This window comes from Mauremys reevesii, linkage group 3, assembly GCF_016161935.1.
Source record: "Mauremys reevesii isolate NIE-2019 linkage group 3, ASM1616193v1, whole genome shotgun sequence".
Lineage (NCBI taxonomy): Eukaryota > Metazoa > Chordata > Testudines > Geoemydidae > Mauremys > Mauremys reevesii.
This window is the reverse complement of record NC_052625.1, coordinates 34,257,959-34,278,589: the sequence shown is the minus strand read 5'-3', so window position 1 is coordinate 34,278,589 and position 20,631 is coordinate 34,257,959. Positions and strand designations below refer to the sequence as shown.

The 20,631-nt window shown below is 49.7% G+C and overlaps 1 protein-coding gene across 1 annotated transcript; it reads left to right on the top strand.

The window, feature by feature from the left end:
• Nucleotides 1-241: 241 nt before the first annotated feature.
• On the top strand, nucleotides 242-20,245 carry LOC120400556 (centromere protein F-like). The gene is made up of 5 exons (XM_039529260.1): nucleotides 242-364; nucleotides 1,079-1,171; nucleotides 2,020-2,213; nucleotides 5,331-5,385; nucleotides 20,040-20,245. Exons 1-5 carry the CDS (start codon nucleotides 274-276, stop codon nucleotides 20,243-20,245), a joined length of 639 nt encoding a protein of 212 aa, XP_039385194.1. The 5' UTR covers nucleotides 242-273.
• The last annotated feature ends 386 nt before the right edge of the window (nucleotides 20,246-20,631 follow it).

The following is a 20,631-nucleotide window of genomic DNA, read 5'->3' as shown; positions in this document are numbered from 1 at the left end:
TGTTGGAATTAGAAGCTGCTAGAATTCAATTGTATATTACTAAGTGAACTCTACTGTACAAATTCATATTATAACTTTTGTTTGGATTTTTAGTTGCACTGAACTTTTAATGGCAGGTGAGATGCCATTAGTGAGAGTATAATGCTTAGACAGAAGAATGAATTTTCCTATTAGCAACTAAATTTTTTTTTTATTTTATAGCTAGACAATCTGAAGGCTTTAGTTCAACTGAAGAAGCAAAATGGATTCGCTGACAGTAAACTGAAGACATGGATGCAATCCTGTAAGCAGCTGGGGAAGGAAAAAGAAATGTTGCCGAAACAAATTGCTGACCATAATGCTCTCTTAAAGGAGCACAAGCCAAGTATGGGGTAGTTGAAGAAGGAAATGCTATACTAGAATGATTGTAAGGCTGCAAATCATTCCTGGAAGTCACGGTTTCTGTGACCTCTGTGAATTTTGCAGTGCTGGTGCAGCTGATCCCAGGATCTCAGCAGCTGGGGAAGCCCAGGAGCCAGCCGCGCTGGCCGTTGCTCAGTCAGCCCCAGGCACGGTCCCTGGAGCAGCAGTCTGGGACTCGTGGTGGTGGGGCCCTGAGCCACCCCTTCCCCCCCAGCACCAGCATTGCCCTGCTCTCTCTCTCCACTCCCCAGCAGTCTTCAGGAGCATCCCCTCTCCCAGGCGGTAAGATTTAGTCCCAGGTATTTTTAGTAAAAGTCATGGAGGGGTCACGGGGCCCTGACTTTTTGTTTATTGCCCGTGACCTGTCCATGACTTTTACTAAAAATACCCACGACTAAAACATAGCCTTAATCATGATCCTGTTTCTAACCTTAATGCATTTATTTAGAACACATGTTTTCAAAACCTCCATTATTACATTTGATTCAGATGAGGGGCCAGATCCTCATAAATCAGTATAGTTTCTGAAGCTCTGCTATAGTTGACTGTGGTTGCACAAGCACACGTCTTATGTATAATTAACAAATGAATGATTGAGATCATTGCATTCTAAACACATCTTTACAGAGTATCCTTAAAGTGATTTGTACAGGTAACGACTCTTTCCCTTGGTCAGGTGCTGATGAGGTTGCCATCTACCTACATTCACTGACCCAGGACAACGAGCCAGAGTATGAGCCAGACGGACTCCCAGAGGTGGTCAGAAAAGGTAATTGTTACTTCTTTGGAGGAGAATGGTCCACATTGTGGGAGTGTGTGCCGCATGCGCTTATCTAAATAATCGTGTTGTCATAGGTGTGACTTGGAAGCATTGTAAAAACTTGGACATCATTGGCCAAATCCAGCCCTCATATAGGTTGCAAGAGAGGGATTCTAGGCCCAGCCATTCCCATTATAAAACACCTTTTTCTTCTGGTTGATAGGAAGGGGGGAAATTTTTGCTTAAACATTTTTAACTAAATGTTTTTTCATTGAAATGTGCTGCATTGTCAAAACCGAAATGTATTACGGAGATGTATTGATTCGGACAAAGTTTTTGCTGAGCAGGGAGGGAGACCCCCAAATTGAAAGCCTGATGTTTTTTGATTCAATTTCATTTTATGAAAGCATTTGAAAGGCTTATGTTTTCATTCCAATCTAGAATAAAAACAAATTCTGAAAGCTCGAAAGGGGTCACAAAACAAAATTGTCTCCCTCTGGCCGGCTCTATGTAGAACAATAGGAGAGACATCGTTTTCAGATGGAAATGATTTTCCAGTTAATGGTGTCCCTTTAAAGGAAAAAGAGAACATTTGCTTGGGGAAAACTCTTTTTGCCATTTTAGTAGAGTTGCTGTTACACAGATCCACACCCTTGCCTGAGTTCACCTATAAAATGCTAGGAGCATAAGATAGTCCTAATAATTCCCCCATTCTGTTATTCAGTGAGTAAATGCCATTTTACTTTCTTAAATTATTACCCGTTGTCATCTCCATCTTGAATTGAGCAAGATCAGATTGATTGGAACAATAAAGTAATTTAATCAACTGTGGTTAATGGCTGTTGTTTATTTTTCAGGCTTTGCTGATATTCCTACTGGGAAAACCAACCCCTGTGTTTTGCGCAGAACAGCGCTAAACCTAAAGACCAGTGCCCGTCTTGCTGCTCAAAGCCAAAATTTGTCACCATATGGCCAACGTTTACAAAAAGGCAGGTCAGCTAATTTTGCCAAGATCTCTAAACCGACAGCTGGTGGCAGCAAATCACCAAAGGTAACTGATCGTCAAAATGTATCTGAATGTGCAGGGCCTGGGAAATCCACATAATGTATTTATCTCTCCAAGTGAGTTTGAAGATATGCCGTGTTATTCATGCCTCCTTTATATCTGCCATGAATATAGTGAAGACAAGGTCATCAATGTAAATAAAATGAATAAAGCTTGGCACATAACAAAGATCTGGGCATAATGGTAAACTTAAAATTGTTGGTATGATCAAATCTGTGATCTCATGCCAAGTGCTCATTAACTTGGTAAATGGGAATGAGGTCAATCTTCCCACTTTAATGCTCATCCCAAATATTTGATTATTTCTTGAAAGGCCTGGATGCCTAGAGCAGGGGGGTGTGCGTGCATATATGGATTACACGCAAAAGCACTCAAAAATTCGTATATGGTGGAATTAAGGCTTGTTGGCCCAATCTCCCTGCTCAGCCAGCCCCAGTTCTCTTAGACTCATAGACTTTAAGGTCAGAAGGGGCCATTCTGATCATCTAGCCTGACCTCCTGCACAACGCAGGCCACAGAATGTCACCCACCCACTCCTGTAACAAACCCTAACCTGTGTCTGAGTTACTGAAGTCCTCATATCGTGGTTTAAAGACCTCCAGGTGAGAGAATCCTCCAGCAAGTGACCCGTGCCCCATGCTGCAGAGGAAGGTGAAAAACCTCCAGGGCCTCTGCCAATCTGCCCTGGAGGAAAAATCCTTCCCGACCCCAAATATGGCAATCAGTTAAACCCTGAGCATGTGGGCCAGACTCACCAGCCAGACACCCAGGAAAGAATTCTCTGTAGTAACTCAAATCCCACCCCATCTAACATCACATCACAGACCACTGGGCATATTTACCTGCTAATAATCAAAGATCAATTGCCAAATTAATTGCCAAAATTAGGCTATCCCATCATACCGTTCCCTCCATAAACTTATCAAGCTTAGTCTTGAAGCCAGATATGTCTTTTGCCCCGCTACTCCTTGGAAGGCTGTTCCAGAATTTCACTCCTCTAATGGTTAGAAACCTTCGTCTAATTTCAACTCTAAACGTCCTAGTGTCCAGTTTATATCCATTTGTTCTTGTGTCCACATTGGTACGAAGCTTAAATAATTCCTCTCCCTCCCTGATATTTATCCTTCTGATATATTTATAAAGAGCAATCAGATCTCCCCTCAGCCTTCTTTTGATTAGGCTAAACAAGCCAAGCTCTTTGAGTCTCCTTACATAAGACAGGTTTTCCATTTCTTGGATCATCCTAGTAGCCTTTCTCTGTACCTGTTCTAGTTTGAATTCATCCTTCTTAAACATGGGAGACCAGAACTGCACAAAATATTCCAGATGAGGTCTCACCAGTGCCTTGTATAACAGTACTAACTCTCCTTATCTTTACTGGAAATATCTCACCTGATGCATCCTAAAACCGCATTAGCTTTTTTCATGGCCATATCACATTGGAAGCTCATAGTCATCTTGTGATCAACCAATACTTCAAGGTCCTTCTCCTCCTCTGTTACTTCCAAATGATCGTCCCCAATTTATAACCAAAATTCTTGTTCTTAATCCTAAATGCATGACCTTGCACTTTTCACGGTTAAATTTCATCCTATTTCTATTACTCCAGTTTACAGGGTCATCCAGATCTTCCTGTGTGATATCCAGATCTTCCTGTGTGATATCCTGGTCCTTCTCTGTGTTAGCAATACCTCCCAGCTTTATTAGCACATTCCCACTTTTTGTTCCAAAGTCAGTAATAAAAGATTAAATAAGATTGGTCCCAAAACCGATCCCTGAGGAACTCCACTAGTAACCTCCTTCCAGCCTGACAGTTCACCTTTCAGTATGACCTGTTGTAGTCTCCCCTTTAACCAGTTCCTTATCCACCTTTCAATTTTCATCTTGATCCCCATCTTTTCCAATTTAACGAATAACTTCCCCGGTGGAACCGTATCAAGTGCCTTACTGAAATCGAGGTAAATTAGATCCACTGCGTTTCCTTTGTCTAAAAAATCTGTTACCATCTCAAAGAAGGAGATCAGGTTGGTTCCACTCTGTCCCCCACCCCTGAAAATTTCAGCCCAAGCAATTAAAGTTTGTAAAGTTAGAAGCAGCAGAAAACAGGGTCTTCTTGTAATGGGAGGAGTCAGGTACCCTTAATAATAAATGGTCCTATTAGCTTTGCCAGTAATATATGTTGGTAACAATTCTGTTTTTGCTGGCACTAGAAGGATAAGCCCTGATGCTCACCTCTCACACAGGACCCACATCAGTGTAAATGGGATGAGAATTGGGGCCAATTACCTAGACTATCAGAAGCTTTGGCATTCAGGATTTCAATTGTCATGAAGCACACATATATAACTACTGAAGTTTTAGCTAACTGATGCTAAAATCATGTCAGAATTTGGTGGGAGTGCAGGGAGTGCAGAGACAAGGACGATTGTAATAGCAGTGGGGACTGGAATTTGAGAGAACCCCAAAGGTGTACACATTGTGAAATTTTTCAACAGTTTTACAAAGCTAGTGTTGACCATCACAACAAACATATTGTGAAGGTTATGTTAAATATTTAGAATGACATGACATTCTCCTGAATATTTCATAATACGTCTGGACAGGATATCCTCTGCAGGCCAATGTAAATGCTTCAGGACTAAACAACTTTTTCAAGTGCTATCATATTTACAGAATAAACTATAGGACATTTACAAATTCATTATGAAATATCAGTAATTAAACTTAAATTACATATCTCAAAATACAGTTCTGCAGATTAGTGATTGAGCAAGAAGAGACTAGACAAGGAACTCCTGTGTACTACTCCTTAGCTTTGCCTATACCTTGTTAAATTATGTGACTTGTGATTTGTAAAGCATGGATGATAATGCCCATTCTATCTTGAACATGGTGAGGAGTAGGTAGTTGCTGTAAAGCATTCTGCATAAGCGCTGTTGTATTTTCAGAGTGATAACTATAAACATTGAAGATTCTTGCTTTTAGCGTGTGTCTGCTAATTCATATTATTCAGTCGCTTGGAATGGGTCTTTCACTTCCTGCTGGTAATTAACAAGGTTCTCAATACCACTAAAGCATGAGAATTTTTTCTTTGTGTTGCAGGTAGATGATACTCAGCAGTGCCAAGCAGAAACAGCTATTGAACCCATGGAATCTAGTTCAAGATCTCCTCTTTGCATGAAGAAGCAAAACACACAAGCTGTTGCTGAGAACTTGATGGAGAATCTCAACACACACCAAGGCAGATGTTCCTTGAGCACACAAAAACTACCTGATCAAAATGAACAAGACAAAAACTGTATGGTACAGTAAACCTGAGTAGTATAAGTAGTATACCATGAAACAAACCCTAACCGCACCCCTTGACCCCTTAAACTCTGCCCCTTGAACCAGTGATGAGCTGCCAAATTTTTAACAACGGGTTCCCTCCTCCCTCCAAAATTTTAACAACGGGTTCCCTCCTTCCCCCCCCCCTCCGTGGGAGGTCGTGCCCATCCAACCCCTCATGTTCCTTAACACACACACTCCGAGACCCTGACCCATCCCCCTTCCCTGTCCCTGACTGCCCCCTGCCCCCCCACCCAACCCCTCCTCACCTTCTCAATGGCCCCCCAGAACCCCACCCCCCTACCCCTCCCCCTTCTCTCTGGCCCTGAGGGCCCCCACCACCTCATCCAACCCTGCTCTTTCCTGACTGCTCCCCGGGACCCTTGCCCCCATTCAATCCCCCTGTTCCCTGCCCTCTGACTGCCCTGACCCCTATCCACCCCCCCACAACCCACCCCCTCCCTGCCCCCTTACCACACTGCCTGGGGACCGGGTCCACTCTGCCAGGACCACGACCGACTCCCGGGGCCGGGCGGCCCCGACTCCCCGGGCCGGGCGGACACCGGGGCCTGACTCGCCGGGCCGCTGGGCCCGACTCCCCGGGCAGGGCCGGCACCGGGGCCCGACTCGCCGAGCCGCTCGGCCCGACTCCCCGGGCAGGGCCGGCACTGGGGCCCGGCCGCTCGGCCGCAGCTGCGGGGCCCGACTCCCCGGGCCCGCGCTGGGCTGGAGGGAGCCGCGGTCTGGGACCGGGAGCTGCTGAGCCAGCCGCACCTCCCCTCCCCCTCCGCGCCCCAGCTTACCTGCTGGCTGCCTCCATGCTGCTTGTTCAGGCTTCCCGCAAACATCTGATTCGCGGGAAGCAGGGGAGGGGGAGGAGAAGGGGGCGGAGCAGGAGAGGAGTGGGCGGGAACTTTTGTTAAATTTAGCAGCCCTTAACAAGCGGTTCTAAAATGGCTGCTAAAATTTAACAACGGGTTCGTGCGAACCCGCTGCAGCTCACCCCTGGCTTGAACCCCACTCACCTGTCACCAGAAGTCCAGCTCCGGGGGGTATTAATCCCAGGGTCAAGATGCCACATGACCGGAAGCAAGGTGTGTCACGTGACCATCCTCTACCACTCAGGAAGGGTTTCAGCCGCTGGGGACCACCCCGAGAGGAGATTTGACCAATCAAGGCAAGTTCTGGGGTGGAGTGACCCATCTGGATGTGGGTCATGTGACCCCTCTAAGAACTCCTCCTACTGGGCCCGGCCGCTCGGCCCGACTCCCCGGGCCGGGCCGGCACCGGGGCCCGACTCGCCGAGCCGCTCGGCCCGACTCCCCGGGCCGGCGGCACGGGGCCCGACTTCGCCCGAGCCGCTCGGCCCGACTCCCGGGCGGGCGGCACGGGGCCTGGCCGCTCGGCCCGACTCCCGGGCGGGCGGCACGAGGCCCGGCCGCTCGGCCCGACTCCCTGGGCCGGCACCGGGGCCCGGCCGCTCGGCGGCAGCTGCGGGGCCCGACTCCCCGGGCCGGCGCTGGGCTGGAGGGAGCCGCGGTCTGGGACCGGGAGCTGCTGAGCCAGCCGCACCTCCCCTCCTCCTCCGCGCCCCAGCTTACCTGCTGGCTGCCTCCATGCTGCTTGTTCAGGCTTCCCGCGAACATCTGATTCGCGGGAAGCAGGGGAGGGGGAGGAGAAGGGGGCGGAGCAGGAGAGGAGTGGCGGGAACTTTTGTTAAATTTAGCAGCCCTTAACAAGCGGTTCTAAAATGGCTGCTAAAATTTAACAACGGGTTAAATCTTGAACCGTGCGAACCCGCTGCAGCTCACCCCTGCCTTGAACCCCACTCACCTGTCACCAGAAGTCCCGCTCCGAGGTATTAATCCCAGGGTCAAGATGCCACATGACCGGAAGCAAGGTGTGTCACGTGACCATCCTCTACCACTCAGGAAGGGTTTCAGCCGCTGGGGACCACCCGAGAGGAGATTTGACCAATCAAGGCAAGTTCTGGGGTGGGTGACCCATCTGGATGTGGGTCATGTGACCCCTCTAAGAACTCCTCCTACTTCCCTCTACCAATCAGGATGGGGTTCACCCTGATAGGACCTCCCTCAGAGGAGATTCGACCAATCAGAGTGAGTTCTGGGGTGGGGTGACCTGTTCGGAAGTGGGTCGTGTGACCCCCTCTAAGAACTCCTCCCAACGCCCTCTGCCAATCAGAGAGCAGCACCATTACCCCATAAGTCCCAGCTCCGGGCAGAGAGGCCATCTCTGACCAAGGACACGTGTGTTAGAAATTGTGGAAAGGCTACTGAGAGGAAAGCGTGGACTCCTTTACCACCCCCATGAGAACTTGGACTTTGTTTTAACCCCAAGCACCTTTAGACTTGTGTGGAGATAGCGCTACCTCAATGACAGTTCCAAGGAGGACCCTTTGACTCAACCGTTGGGTTCTTACACTGTTTGTTTTCTGAAAATCTCTCAACAGCTTAACGATGCTGTGACAGTACCTCCTATACGACTTTTTACAGTAACTCCCATAAGGCTTTATGGAAATAATGCTTAGAATGTGTTTTATGGAACTATGCTTAGAATGTGTTTTATGCTACATATGCCATGTAACACATCTCCGTAAAGGTTATGATCTAATGAATGTATTAATCCTATTCGTATGCATGTATCATTTTTGTATTCAAAGTTATGAATGTTGGCTGTGTACGGCTTGATTTCTAAATAACCTTAGTAGAGCATTTGGTCAGTTCCTGGGGAAAGGAATGTTGAAATTAAGTACCTAATCAAGAAACACTGAAAGGACAATGGATCTTGGAATGCTCCAATCCACATAAGAAGTCTACTTGAGGAAGTTCAAGGTAGCATGTAAACAATGGATGCTCCCTGTAAAAACTGTGAGTCATGCATGGATATGTGGCTTGCCCAAGTGACTCCAAAACTCCATCTTGGAGCTGGACTTGGCACAGGAGTGAGGAGGGTCTCCACCCCAAGAGAAAGTCTATTTAAACCCCTAGGAGAGCCCTCCATTTTGGCTTCAGCTGGCTAAAGAGACAGCCCCATCTCCCCCTCCCTGGGATACTTGAAAGAAATTGGAACAAAGACAGTGACTGCAGGGGTGTGAGTGATTGCTGGACCCAGGCTAAAGGAGATTAGTCTGTAAAGGGAGCATTGTGGAACTGGTGAGGATCTTATCTGTATTCAGTTTGATTAGATATAGATTTGCACATTTTCTTTTATTTTGCTTGGTGACTTACTTTGTTCTGTCTTTTACTACATGCATCCACTTAAATCCTACTTTCTGTCTTTAATAAAATCACTATTTACTTATTAATTAACTCAGAGTATGTATTAATACCTGGGGGAGCAAACAACTGTGCCTATGTCTCTATCAGAGTTATAGAGGGCAAACAATTGATGAGTTTATCCTGTATAAGCTTTATACAGGGTAAAGGGATTTATTTGGGTTTAGACCCCATTGGGAGTTGGGCATCTGAGTTTAAAGATAGGAACACTACTGTTAGCTGCTTTCACGTAAAACTGCAGCTTTGGGGCAAGTAATTCAGACCCTGGGTCTGTGTTGGAGCAACCGGGAGTGTCTGGCTCAGCAAGACAGGGAGCTGGCAGGGAAAGCAGGGCTTGAAGTAGTTTGGGAACATCAGGTGGCAGCTCCCAGGAGGTTTCTGTGATCCAGCCTGTCACAGTGGCGTAGTCAGCAGAATCTGTGCACATCTGATTGCTTTGAGGTACTGGTAGTGATTTTAAGTGAGTTTTGAGTGTGGTCGGTGGCTGAAGAACAGACCAAGTGGCTACTGGTTTGTTATTTTCTATTTGCTTATTTTGGGTAAGGGAAGTAGGGACAGAAAAGGAAGCAAAATAAGTAAGAGACAAGATCTGAAGATGCTAAAACTGCACAGGGTGCAAATTGCCCAGAAAGGCTGAACACTGGGCACTGTGAAAGTCTCTGTTAACGAAGAATCCCCTGAGCTGAGTGCATCCCACTTTCAGTGAACTGCAGAGGGGATGTGGCCCAGAAGAAAAAAGCAGGAAAATGACTAGCAGTGAAGCAGCTAACAAACTAGAGTTGGCTAGACTGGAAGCGAAAGAAAGAAAATGAACATAAAGACTAATGGAGAGGGAGGAGGCTGCCCACGAGAGAGCTATGGAGGCAGAGACAGCAAGGGTGGAGGCAGAAGCAGCTTCCCACAAGAGAGCTATGGAGGCAGAGACAGCAAGGATGGAGGTAGAAAAAGCCAGGGAAGAGGCTGCCCACGAGAGAGCTATGCAGACCCAGAGAAAGGCCCAGAAGCATGAACTGGCTGTAACGGAGTCAAAGAGACAAAACCCTCCACCTGCTGGCTCCACTTCCCCAAAAATTCATAAATGGGAGCAACTGTGTCCACAGTATGAGGAATCCAGCGAGATCGCCGAATATTTCATCACCTTCAAGAGACTGGGCACCCTGCATGCCATCCCTGAAGATCAAAAGATGACCACATTGATAGCAAAATGGACTGGTAGAGCTCTGGACATATTCAGTAAGATGCCTATTGATGATGCTTCAAACTACAGTAAATTTAAGGATCTGGTTTTGAAAGAGTTTCAGATTACACCTGAAACCTACAGGGTGAAATTCAGGAGTCTTAAGAGGGGATCTGGATTGAGTAATGTGGTTTATGCCAATGAAATGAGAGATTTGGTAGACAAGTGGGTGTGGGGGAAGGGCATTACAAGCTTCCAAGGGATGTGTGATCTGGTTACTCAGGAACACTTCCTGAATATGGGCAGGGAAGATGTAAAACAGTATTTGTGGGACAAAAAGGTAAATGCAGTGGGTGAATTAGCTGGGTATGCAGACTCTTATGAGCAAGCACAAGCTGCAATCAAACATAAACCACTGGGAGAGGGGTACAGGGTTGGGGGAAAGCAGAATCACCGTTTTACCCCTGGGAAAAAGGAGGCTGGGGAACCTCCCAATTCCCCTGGAACTCGTCCCAAATTTCCTGTGCAAGCAGAGGAGCCCAAGAGGTGCTATGATTGTAAGTCAACTGAGCACCTGAGGACTAAGTGTCCCTTTCTGAGTAGAAACAAGCAACAAGTAACACATGAAGCTGTGGCTTCTCAGAGCCAGGCTGTGGCCTCTTTCCACACAGGATTTGTAAAGCTTGCTTCCACACAACCAAGCAATGAGCATATGCATGCTGTTAAAATGAATGGTGCAGTGCTTCTTGGACTGAGGGACACAGGTGCTGAGATTTCTGTGGTCAGGAGGGACCTTATCCAGAAGAAGGATCTGTTGCCAGGTAAAATGGCAGAATTAGAGCTGTTAGCGGGTTACAAAGTCTTTGCACCTTTAGCTAAAGTACACATGCAAACTAAGGATTTGCAGGCTGAACCGACTGTTGCAACGGTGGCACACAATTTTGCACCGTTTCTATTGGGAAACGATTTCTTTAGTGTGGCAGAATCTGTCCCAGGGCTGGTTAGCAGTCGGGGTCGGTGCGGGGTGAAGTCACATGGACTGCTGGGGGAATAGGAGGGTGTCTCATAGATTCCTCTGCAGCAGTAAAGAATGCAGCTTTGGGGGCAGGGATGGTTGTGGCCAGTTTCTGTAGTCCCGGGGCTCAAGGAAAGTTCCAGAGGGAGGGGCTGGATGAAGGCAGCTCCTGTCCTGTAATCATCTCCCCAGGGGAGGGGGAGGAACCACCTTGTAACGGGGGGCCACCACAGCTGCTGACTGCCAGGAAATTGCAGGTCAGCAGAGGGCAGGGCCTGCCCTGGGGTGCATAGAGACGTGTGTCCCAAAGGTGGAAGTTGGGGTCCTGGTGACCACAGTGGTGGAAACAGACCCCAAGATCGCTGTAGCTGGAAGCAAACCCAACCTGAGTGAAAAGGGGGAAATTTTGCTGGCCAGTGAAAAGTCTGCCATAGCTGGTAGCTGTGAGCCCACAGTTGGACCAGGGTCACCTTCCCTTTCAGGGGACACAGGAGTGTCTGACCCAGAGGGGAGCCCAGAGAGGGAAGCCCAGATGGAAGGGGGGGCAGAGAGTCCGCCCACCTTTTGTGGGAAGGGACTTTCCCAGGAGGAGGGTGAAAAGTTTGCATTTAAAATGCCAGCCCCTTCTCCTATGGTTCATGTTGTAAGAAAACCTGAGGTCAGATCTCCTGAACAGGGAGTCCATCCAGCTGGCCTGTTGGGAACAGAAAGTGGGGTGCCCAAGGGTCCAGAGCCCCCATTGAAAGGTGGTGTTCTTGCTGCACCTGTAAGAGATAAAACTCTCTCTCCAAGATGGGGTGGCACTGGTGGGAATCTCTGCATGGGTGGCACTTCACAAGGGAGTGCGGTCCAGCCCAGAGACATTCCAGAGGAGGGCCGAGGGCAGGCATGGTGGCAGTGCACCCTCTCCTTGCCAAATGCTCAACCACATGCCTGAATTAAAAGCCTTCTCCAAAGAGGCAGAGTGCCTACCAGAGGCTACAGAGAGCTGGGAAAATGCAATAGACACTAAAGGAGTCAAACTGAGTGAACGAAGCCTGTCCACCGAAGATTTGCTGTTAACCTTGTGTCTTTTGCTAATTCACCTATGGGATAAAACAAAGGAATGTGTACTAGTGTTAAACCCTTTAAAGATGTGGGACATACCTGCTTTGTGGAAGAAACTGTTGTACATGCTAGGGATGGTGACAGGAGGCCCCACAAGCAAGTTACTTTTCAGCCTACGCCTGTAAACAGTCTGGAAGCTTGGAACAGCAGCAAAAGCATAACAGCCCCATGCTGCTGTGTAGAAGGGGAAACTGAGGCACACTGCCTCATGGCATTGGTGGCTAATTGCCAAAACGCCTCCGCTGTAACAGATATCGCTGTCTGCGTTCTGTTAACAATACTACACCCCAACCTGTTTTCTGGCATCTGAGGACCAGGACCCCCAAAACTGGCTAGGACCCTTAGGAATGACATCATATGGTTTAAAGGTACTTGAAAGGAGTGTAACCAAAAACAAACAGGGATTTTACATGTACTGCCTCCGCCATGGACAGTGTCCAAGTCTCTGGCAGTAAGCTCAGGGGGAGGGTGTGTGGTACCTCCCATAAGGCTCTATGGAAATATGCTTAGAATGTGTTTTCTGCTACATATGCCATGTAACATATCTCCATAAAGGTTATGATCTACTGAATGTATTAATCCTATTCGTATGCATGTATCATTTTTGTATTCAAAGTTATGAATGTTGGCTGTGTACCGGCTTGATTTCTAAATAACCTTAGTAGAGCATTTGGTCAGTTCCTGGGGAAATTAAGTACCTAATCAAGAAACACTGAAAGGACAATGGATCTTGGAATGCTCCAATCCACATAAGAAGTCTACTTGAGGAAGTTCAAGGTAGCATGTAAACAATGGATGCTCCCTGTAAAAACTGTGAGTCATGCATGGACATGTGACTTGCCCAGGTGACTCCAAATCTCCATCTTGGAGCTGGACTCGGCACAGGAGTGAGAGTGGATCTCCACCCCCACGAGAAAGTCTATTTAAACCCCTGGGAGAGCCCTCCATTTTGTCTTCAGCTGGCTAAAGAGAGAGCCTCCACCCCCACCCCAGGATACCCGAAAGAAATGGGAACAAAGGACAGTGACTGCAGGAGGTGTGAGTGATTGCTGGACCCAGGCGTATAGGTGATTAGTCTGTCAAAGGAGCATTGTGGAACTGGTGGGGATCTTATCTGTATTCAGTTTGATTAGATATAGATTTGCGCATTTTAAGCTGTATACAGGGTAAAATGGATTTATTTGGATTTAGACCCCATTGGGAGCTGGGCATCTGAGTGTTAAAGACAGGAACACTTCTGTTAGCTGCTTTCAGGTAAACCTGCAGCTTGGGGCAAGTAATTCAGACCCTGGGTCTGTGTTGGAGCAGGCAGGAGTGTCTGGCTCAGCAAGACAGGGTGCTGGGGTCCTGAGCTGGCAGGGAAAGCAGGGGTAGCAGTAGTCTGGGCACATCAGGTGGCAGCTCCCAGGGGGTTTCTGTGATCCCACCTGTCACAGATGCCTTTCTAGAGGCCTTTGAGAACTTACACGTCGGTAGCCCTGTGGGAGTAAGTCTATCATGCATCAGCTGTTTTTGCTCATGTCTGAGACACAGATCTCAAGAGGTAAATCTGGAAAGGACAAAATGGACTTCCTTATGGTAGAGTCACCCCACTAAAGCTCCCAACTTCCGGGGGGGGTGTAATATAGTTATTTAACAGAGCCGTCTGTGGAGACATAGAATCATAGAACTTAAGATCAGAAGGGACCATTATGATCATCTAGTCTGACCTCCCGCAAAATGCAGGCCACAAAAGCTGACCCACCCACTCTTGAAATAATTCTCTCCCTTGACTCAGCTGTTGCAGTCCCCAAATCCTGGTTTAAAGACTTCAAGTAGCAGGTAATCCTCCAGCAAGCGACCCCTGCCCCATGCTGCGGAGGAAGGTGAAAAACCTCCAGGGCCACTGCCAATCTACCCTGGAGGAAAATTCCTTCCCGACCCCAAATATGGCGATCAGCTGAACCCCGAGCATGCGGGCAAGACTCTCAGCCAGACACTCGGAAAAGACTTTCAATATCCCAACATTGACCCTCGGTACTAATTACCAGTGGCGGCACGTTATTGACCTATTGACTAAATAGTGTTATCCTATCAAACCATTCCCTCCATAAACTTATCAAGCTTAAACTTAAAGCCAGAGAGGTCCTTCGCCCCCACTGTTTCCCTCGGTAGGCTGTTCCAGAATTTCACTCACCTGATGGTTAGAAACCTTCGTCTAATTTCAAGCCTAAACTTCCCGACTGCCAATTTATATCCATGTCATGTACCATGTTTTACTCACACAAGTATGGAGCGGGGGACACATTCGTATTGACACATTTAAATAAGTTTTATTAATCGCCTGCTTTAACACAACCTTTTGGCGCCGCCTGTAAAAATGGATGCCATGACCCCTACCATAAGGGAGTCTGAGCTGGTTCCTGTTGTCAGTAGCTACTGGTGTGGTGCTCCCTGCAATGGACACAGCTCAGTCAGTGGTGGGGCTTTCCACTGCACCCTAGGCCGGACAAAGATGTGCTCTCCGGTACGTATTCTTATACACAGGTGCAGAACAGATTACTCATCACTCCTGACGCATTGAGGTGCAGCCCCTTTGCGCATTACTGCCTTTCTCCTGGCACAGGTCGTTTCGAACAAATCTGTCCATCATACAGTCTGTCCATCATATTATCCTTTCCTATTGTCTATTCATCATATTGTGCTTTTATACTGTCATTAGGCTGGGTCTGCCTGTTCCTTGTTATCTGTGTGGGATGTGTTCGTACCCAGCTGTTCTGGTGCTGTTTTGGCATACGTTCCTAAGAACATAAGAACGGCCGTACGGGTCAGACCAAAGGTCCATCTAGCCCAGTATCTGTCTACCAACAGTGGCCAATGCCAGGTGCCCCAGAGGGAGTGAACCTAACAGGCAATGATCAAGTGATCTCTCTCCTGCCATCCATCTCCATCCTCTGATGAACAGAGGCTAGGGACACCATTCCTTACTCCATCCTGGCTAATAGCCATTACTGGACTTAACCTCCATGAATTCATCCAGTTCTCTTTTAAACGCTGTTATAGTCTTAGCCTTCACAACCTCCCCAAGTAAGGAGTTCCACAAGTTGACTGTGCGCTGCGTGAAGAAGAACTTCCTTTTATTTGTTTTAAACCTGCTGCCTATTAATTTCATTTGGTGACCCCCTAGTTCTTGTATTATGGGACTAAGTAAATAACTTTTCCTTTTCCACTTTCTCAACATCACTCATGATTTTATATACCTCTATCATATCCCACCTTAGTCTCCTCTTTTCCAAGCTGAAGAGTCCTAGCCTCTTTAATCTCTCCTCCTATGGGACCCTCTCCAAACCCCTGATCATTTTAGTTGCCCTTTTCTGAACCTTTTCTAGTGCTAGAATATCTTTTTTGAGGTGAGAGACCACATCTGTACACAGCAGCTGAAACCCTTCCTCTTCTAGCAGCCCTCTTTTTGCCAATTTCTGTGAGCAGGGCCTGCCTCTGGCTCACAGCCTAAATTTGCTTAGCAACATCTTGACCCTTACTTCAGATCAGGCCTCAGGCCTCATCTCACTACAATTCATTCTTCCATTTTGTCCTTTTCCAGATTTTCCTCTTGAGATCTGTGTCTCAGGCATGAGCAAAAACAGCTGAGGCACGAGATAGTTAATCCACACGGGCTACCGATGTGTAAGTTCTCAGAGGCCTCTAGAAAGGCATCGTCAAGCTGTTGAGAGATTTTCAGTAAAGAAACAGTGTAAGCACCCTACTGCTTGTTGTTAATTTATGCAATCCCTGGTTCTTCTTCAGTGATTGCTCATATCCATTCCATGTAGGTGTGTGCGCGCGGCGTGCGTTCGTCAGAAGACTTTTACACTAGCAACTCAGTGGGTTGGCTGGGCGCCCCTGGAGTGGCGCCACCATGGCGCGGATATATACACCAGCCGACCCACCCACTCCTCAGTTCCTTCTTACCGCCCGTGTCGGTCGTTGGAACAGTGGAGCGCGGCTTAGCTGACCTCCACTTCCCTAGCTACTCATAGTTTCTCTCGTTAATTATAGTTCAGATTTCTATAGTAGTATAGTTAGAGTATTTAATTCAGAGGGGTTCGGGGATTACCCCTTCCCGACACCCGGTGCCGGGTACGATGCCCAGTCCACAGGGTTTTACAATGCTCGGCCGGCCACAAGCCGATGCCGACAAGAGATCCTCTCCTAAGTACCTTGAGGAATCTCACCTAACAGATAAGTGCCGCTTTTGTAAGGCCTTTAATCCGAGAACGAAAGGGGAGCGGGACTTTCGTCTCAAGCAGCTCCTGAGGGAGGCAGCTCTTGCCCCTCCGCTCTCGGCACCGAGCGCTGGTTAGTCTTCAAGGAGCGCTCCTCGGCACGGATCGCGGTACCACGAGGCCTCGGCACCGGCCGTCGCTGGCTCCGACGTCCACTCGGCATGGATCCCTCTCCTGTTGTATGAAGAGGCACAAGATTCTTGCTGCGTCCGAGCCGCCTGCTCCGCAGCCCGAGTGCTATGCTAAGTCGGATCGCCCGGCACCGATGTCTGCCGCGGCACCGACAATATCCACACCGTTAACTCCGGCCATGCAAGAGCGGTCGAGTCCGGTGCTGGAAAGCTCCCCGGTACGAACCGTGGTCGAGCTCGCTATTAAGCTGCGTCAGAGCCGCCTGCTCCGCGGCGCTCTCTAAGTTGCACTGCCGGCACCTATACCTGCTGCGGCACCGGCGATCGGCACCGTTCACTCCGGCCATGCAAGAGCTGTCGAGTCTGGTACGGAAAGCTCCCGGTACAAGCCGTGGTTGAGCTTACTCTCCAGCTGCGTCAGAGCCGCCTGCTCCGCAGCCTGAATGCTATACCAACTCGGTCTGCCCAGTTCTGATACCTGCACCAACATTATCGACACCGTCGACTCCGGCCACGCAAGAGCCGTCGAGTCCAGCACCGCCGGTGCGGGTTATATTGTCGATCGGCAAGCCTGCCTTGCTCAGACCACCCTGCGTCGGCACCTCAGAGCAGCAGCGTTCACGATCGCGGTCCGCAGATGTTCTCGGTCCGTCGCCAAGCCAGGTGCGGCACGCTCACGGTCCTGGCACCGTTCTCCATTTCAGTACTGGTGCGTACTCGTGGCACCGATCAGCGTCCGTTCGCCGACCTGGCACACTCGGTGCGATCCAGCTCCTGGCACGCTCCAGGCTCTGGACTCCGTAGCCACTCCCGGCATCCAGCCTCGAGATTTCGGTCGACCTCCTGGCACCGCTCGGTCGCAGGTCCCATTTCGCTCCCGATACCAGTATGCCTCCGGTACGATCCCGGTACGCGTTGAAACGACATCAGCTAGAGAGGTAGACTATGCCCAGGGCTTTTAGCTCCTCCATGGCCATCCATTCGGTGTGCACACCAGAGTCTCCCACGTGCCCCAGGGCCAGGACCTAACCCCATCAGTGGCTATCCTGTATGTCTCGGGCGTGCCGTCAGGCTGAGGGCCTACCTGTGATCGATCTCGCTCTGTTCTGTCAGAGCACTGGGTGCCAGAGGCGACGGTTGGCCGTCCCCTCCGACTGGTATGGAGGAAGCCCAGTTCAGCCACGGATTCCCACATCCCACGGATCAGGAGGTCGTCCAGGGCGTGAGCCCACACAGGACCCACTTGTCCCTGGCCTTTCTTCTTCCTCCTCCCCACATGAGGCGCTGGCAGGGCGTACTCCTTCGGCCTCCCCTAATCGGCAGGGGCCCATCAGGACCTCCCGAGGCGAGTGGCGTTCACTATGAATCTCCAAGTGGTCACTATCCCGCCCATGGGCTCGGGAGTCGAATGCGTGTGCATGGTATCCTCCAGGGGTGACGGGTACCTATAGGTACGTCTTTCCCCTGCTCCCTTGCCACTTAGTCCATCAATAACATGCAACGCCATGGCCGACAGGTACCAGCCCCTAAATTCAAGGAGGCTAGGCAAATGGACTCCCTGGGCCATAAGATGTACTCGGCAGGCGCCCTACAACTTCGCCTTGCAAACCAGCAAGCCCTGCTCAGCCGTTACTATGGGCGGCGCTGGGAGACTTTACAGAGTCGGTTTCTCTGAACTTCTGTCACCCTCCTGGAAAAATGGAACGAAAGTGGTGAGAGCTTCCCTCCAGGCCTTGTTGGATGTAGCTGACTCCGCAGCCACGACTCTGGCCTCGGGTGTGGCCACGAGGCACATTTCATGGCTCCAGTTATCGAGCCTCCCCTCGCAGCTGCTGCACACTATACAGGACTTGTCCTTCAATGACAAAGGCCTGTTCTCACAGCTGACCCTAGGCTGCAAGGCCAAAGGACAGCAAGGTCACTATGCACTCCCTCTCGGCATATGCATACCGATGTCTCACCGCCGACCTTTCCGCCCAGCCTCACTGCCCTTACCCTGCGCCTAGACAAAGACAGGGCTTTGCCAGCAGGCGTCGCTGAGGCAATCGTAGGCGTTGGTCGGGACCCCAAAGGGCCAAAATCAGGGTCCTCCTAACCACCAATCGGGCAAAAGCCTATCCCTCCTCATCCATCTTAGGCACTCCTCTCACAAGCAATTCCTTTTGCAAGACGTGCGGACGCTCCTCACCATCGGAGCTATAGAGGAGGTCCTAAGGACGAATGGGGCAAAGGGTTCTAGTCCCTCCGATTCCTGATCCCCAAGGCGAAGGGAGGTCTCAGACCTACCCTAGACCTGCGGGAGCTCACCAAGTTCATGATAGACCTGGAGTTCCGCATGGTGTCCATGGGACCGTCATCTCATCCTTGCATCCCGGAGACGGGTATTCCGCCCTCGATATAACGGGCGCATATTTTCACGTCGCCACTTATCCTCCACACAGAAGGTACCTCTGGTTTGTGGCCAACCGTCATTTCCAGTTTACGGTCCTCCCGGCTGGCCTCTATACAGCCCATGTGTATCCACAGTGTCTGGCTGTAGTCGCCACCTCTCCGCCACCGTCGGATACACGTTCTCTATATCTAGACGATTGGCTCATTCCAGGGACCACCGGGGCCCAAGTTACCACTCATGTGGGCATCGACAAGGTCCTATTCCTGCGTTCAGGCCTGATGATCCATAAAGAGGAATCCACCTGATTCCCACACAGGGAATAGACTTAACTGGGGGCCACCCTGGACTCCAGTATCGCACAGCCTGCTTACCTACGCCTTGGTTTCACGCGATGGTAACCATTGTACAAGGTCTATGGACCTTCCTGACAACTGTGGCTTGAACTTGCCTAGGTTTCCTGGGTCACATGGCTGCCTGCACGTTCGTAACCAAACATGCCAGGCTGCGCCTCCGTACACTTTAATCGTGACTCACCTCAGTGTACCACCCGGCCAAAGGTGACATGGTCATGGTCGCCTCGATCCCCCCGAGCGTCCTAGGCTCCCTCGACTGGGGGTCGACGCCCTCCCTGATGTGTGCAGGGATGCTGTTCCATCCACCTCACCCCTCGGTGTCCCTCATGATGGACGCCCCATCTCTCGGCTGGGGTGCTTACTTGGGTCAGTTTCACACTTAAGGCCTTCGATTGGCTCACCAGCTGGCCTTGCACATCAATGTCCGGGAGTTGAGAGCAGTCTGCCTTGTGTAACAGACGCTTCAGCAGCACCTGCAAGGCTGTTGTGTCTCGGTGTTCACAAACAACACAACGGACACGCGTTGCATAAACAAGCACGGAGGAGCACGGTCCTCCCCTCTTTGCAGGGAGCTATCCAGCTCCGGGACGCCTGCACAGCCCAATTGATGGACCTAGTACCGTCCTTTCTCCCAGTGGTCCGGAGCACTCTGGCTGATCGCCTCAGCAGATCCTTCCTGTCTCTCAAGTGGTTGATTCCTCCGGATCTTATCCATTCCGTTTCCGGAAGTGGGGTTTTCCCCGCATAGTCCTCTTCGCTCTTGCGAGAACGGAACAAGAGGAAGTTCTTCTCATTCCAAGGCCTCGCCCGGGGCTCGATCTTGGCTGCTTTTCTGATTCCGTGGGCGAGCCCTCTGCTGTTCGCTTTCCCACCGTGCCCGCTAGTTCACAGGGTCCTGCTAAAACTCTGCAGGGACAGAGCGCACGCTATCGTGATCGCTCCGGCGTGGCCTAGGCAGCACTGGTACACCATGTTACTAGACTTGTCGATAGCCAACCCTATTCCCCTGCCTCTTTGCCCAGACCTCATAACGCAGGATCACGGCAAACTTCACCACCCAGACTAGCAATCCCTGAATATCACAGCATGACTGCTGCAGGTCTAAACCGATCGGAGTCACATTGCTCTGCCTCGGTTCTACAGGATTCTCCTGGGTGGTAGGAAGCCTTCCACTTGGTTAACGTATCTGGCCAACTGGAAGTGTTTCTCTTGCTGCTCTGAAACACAATGTTTCTCCCACGAGGTTCGATACATTTCATCTTGGATTACCTCTGATCTTTCAAACATCAGCGCCTGGCGCGATTCATCATTAAGGGCCTCAAGGGCTTGGGGCATTTATA

What these genes read in the sequence shown, in the direction of transcription:
- LOC120400556 (XM_039529260.1), top strand. Translation starts at nt 274, where the DNA reads ATGCAATCCTGTAAGCAGCTGGGGAAGGAAAAAGAAATGTTGCCGAAA. An exon ending in CTTAAAGGAGCACAAGCCAA is followed by an intron (nt 365 to 1,078) that starts GTATGGGGTAGT and finishes TCCCTTGGTCAG; the next exon opens with GTGCTGATGAGGTTGCCATC. An exon ending in GTGGCAGCAAATCACCAAAG is followed by an intron (nt 2,214 to 5,330) that starts GTAACTGATCGT and finishes TTTGTGTTGCAG; the next exon opens with GTAGATGATACTCAGCAGTG.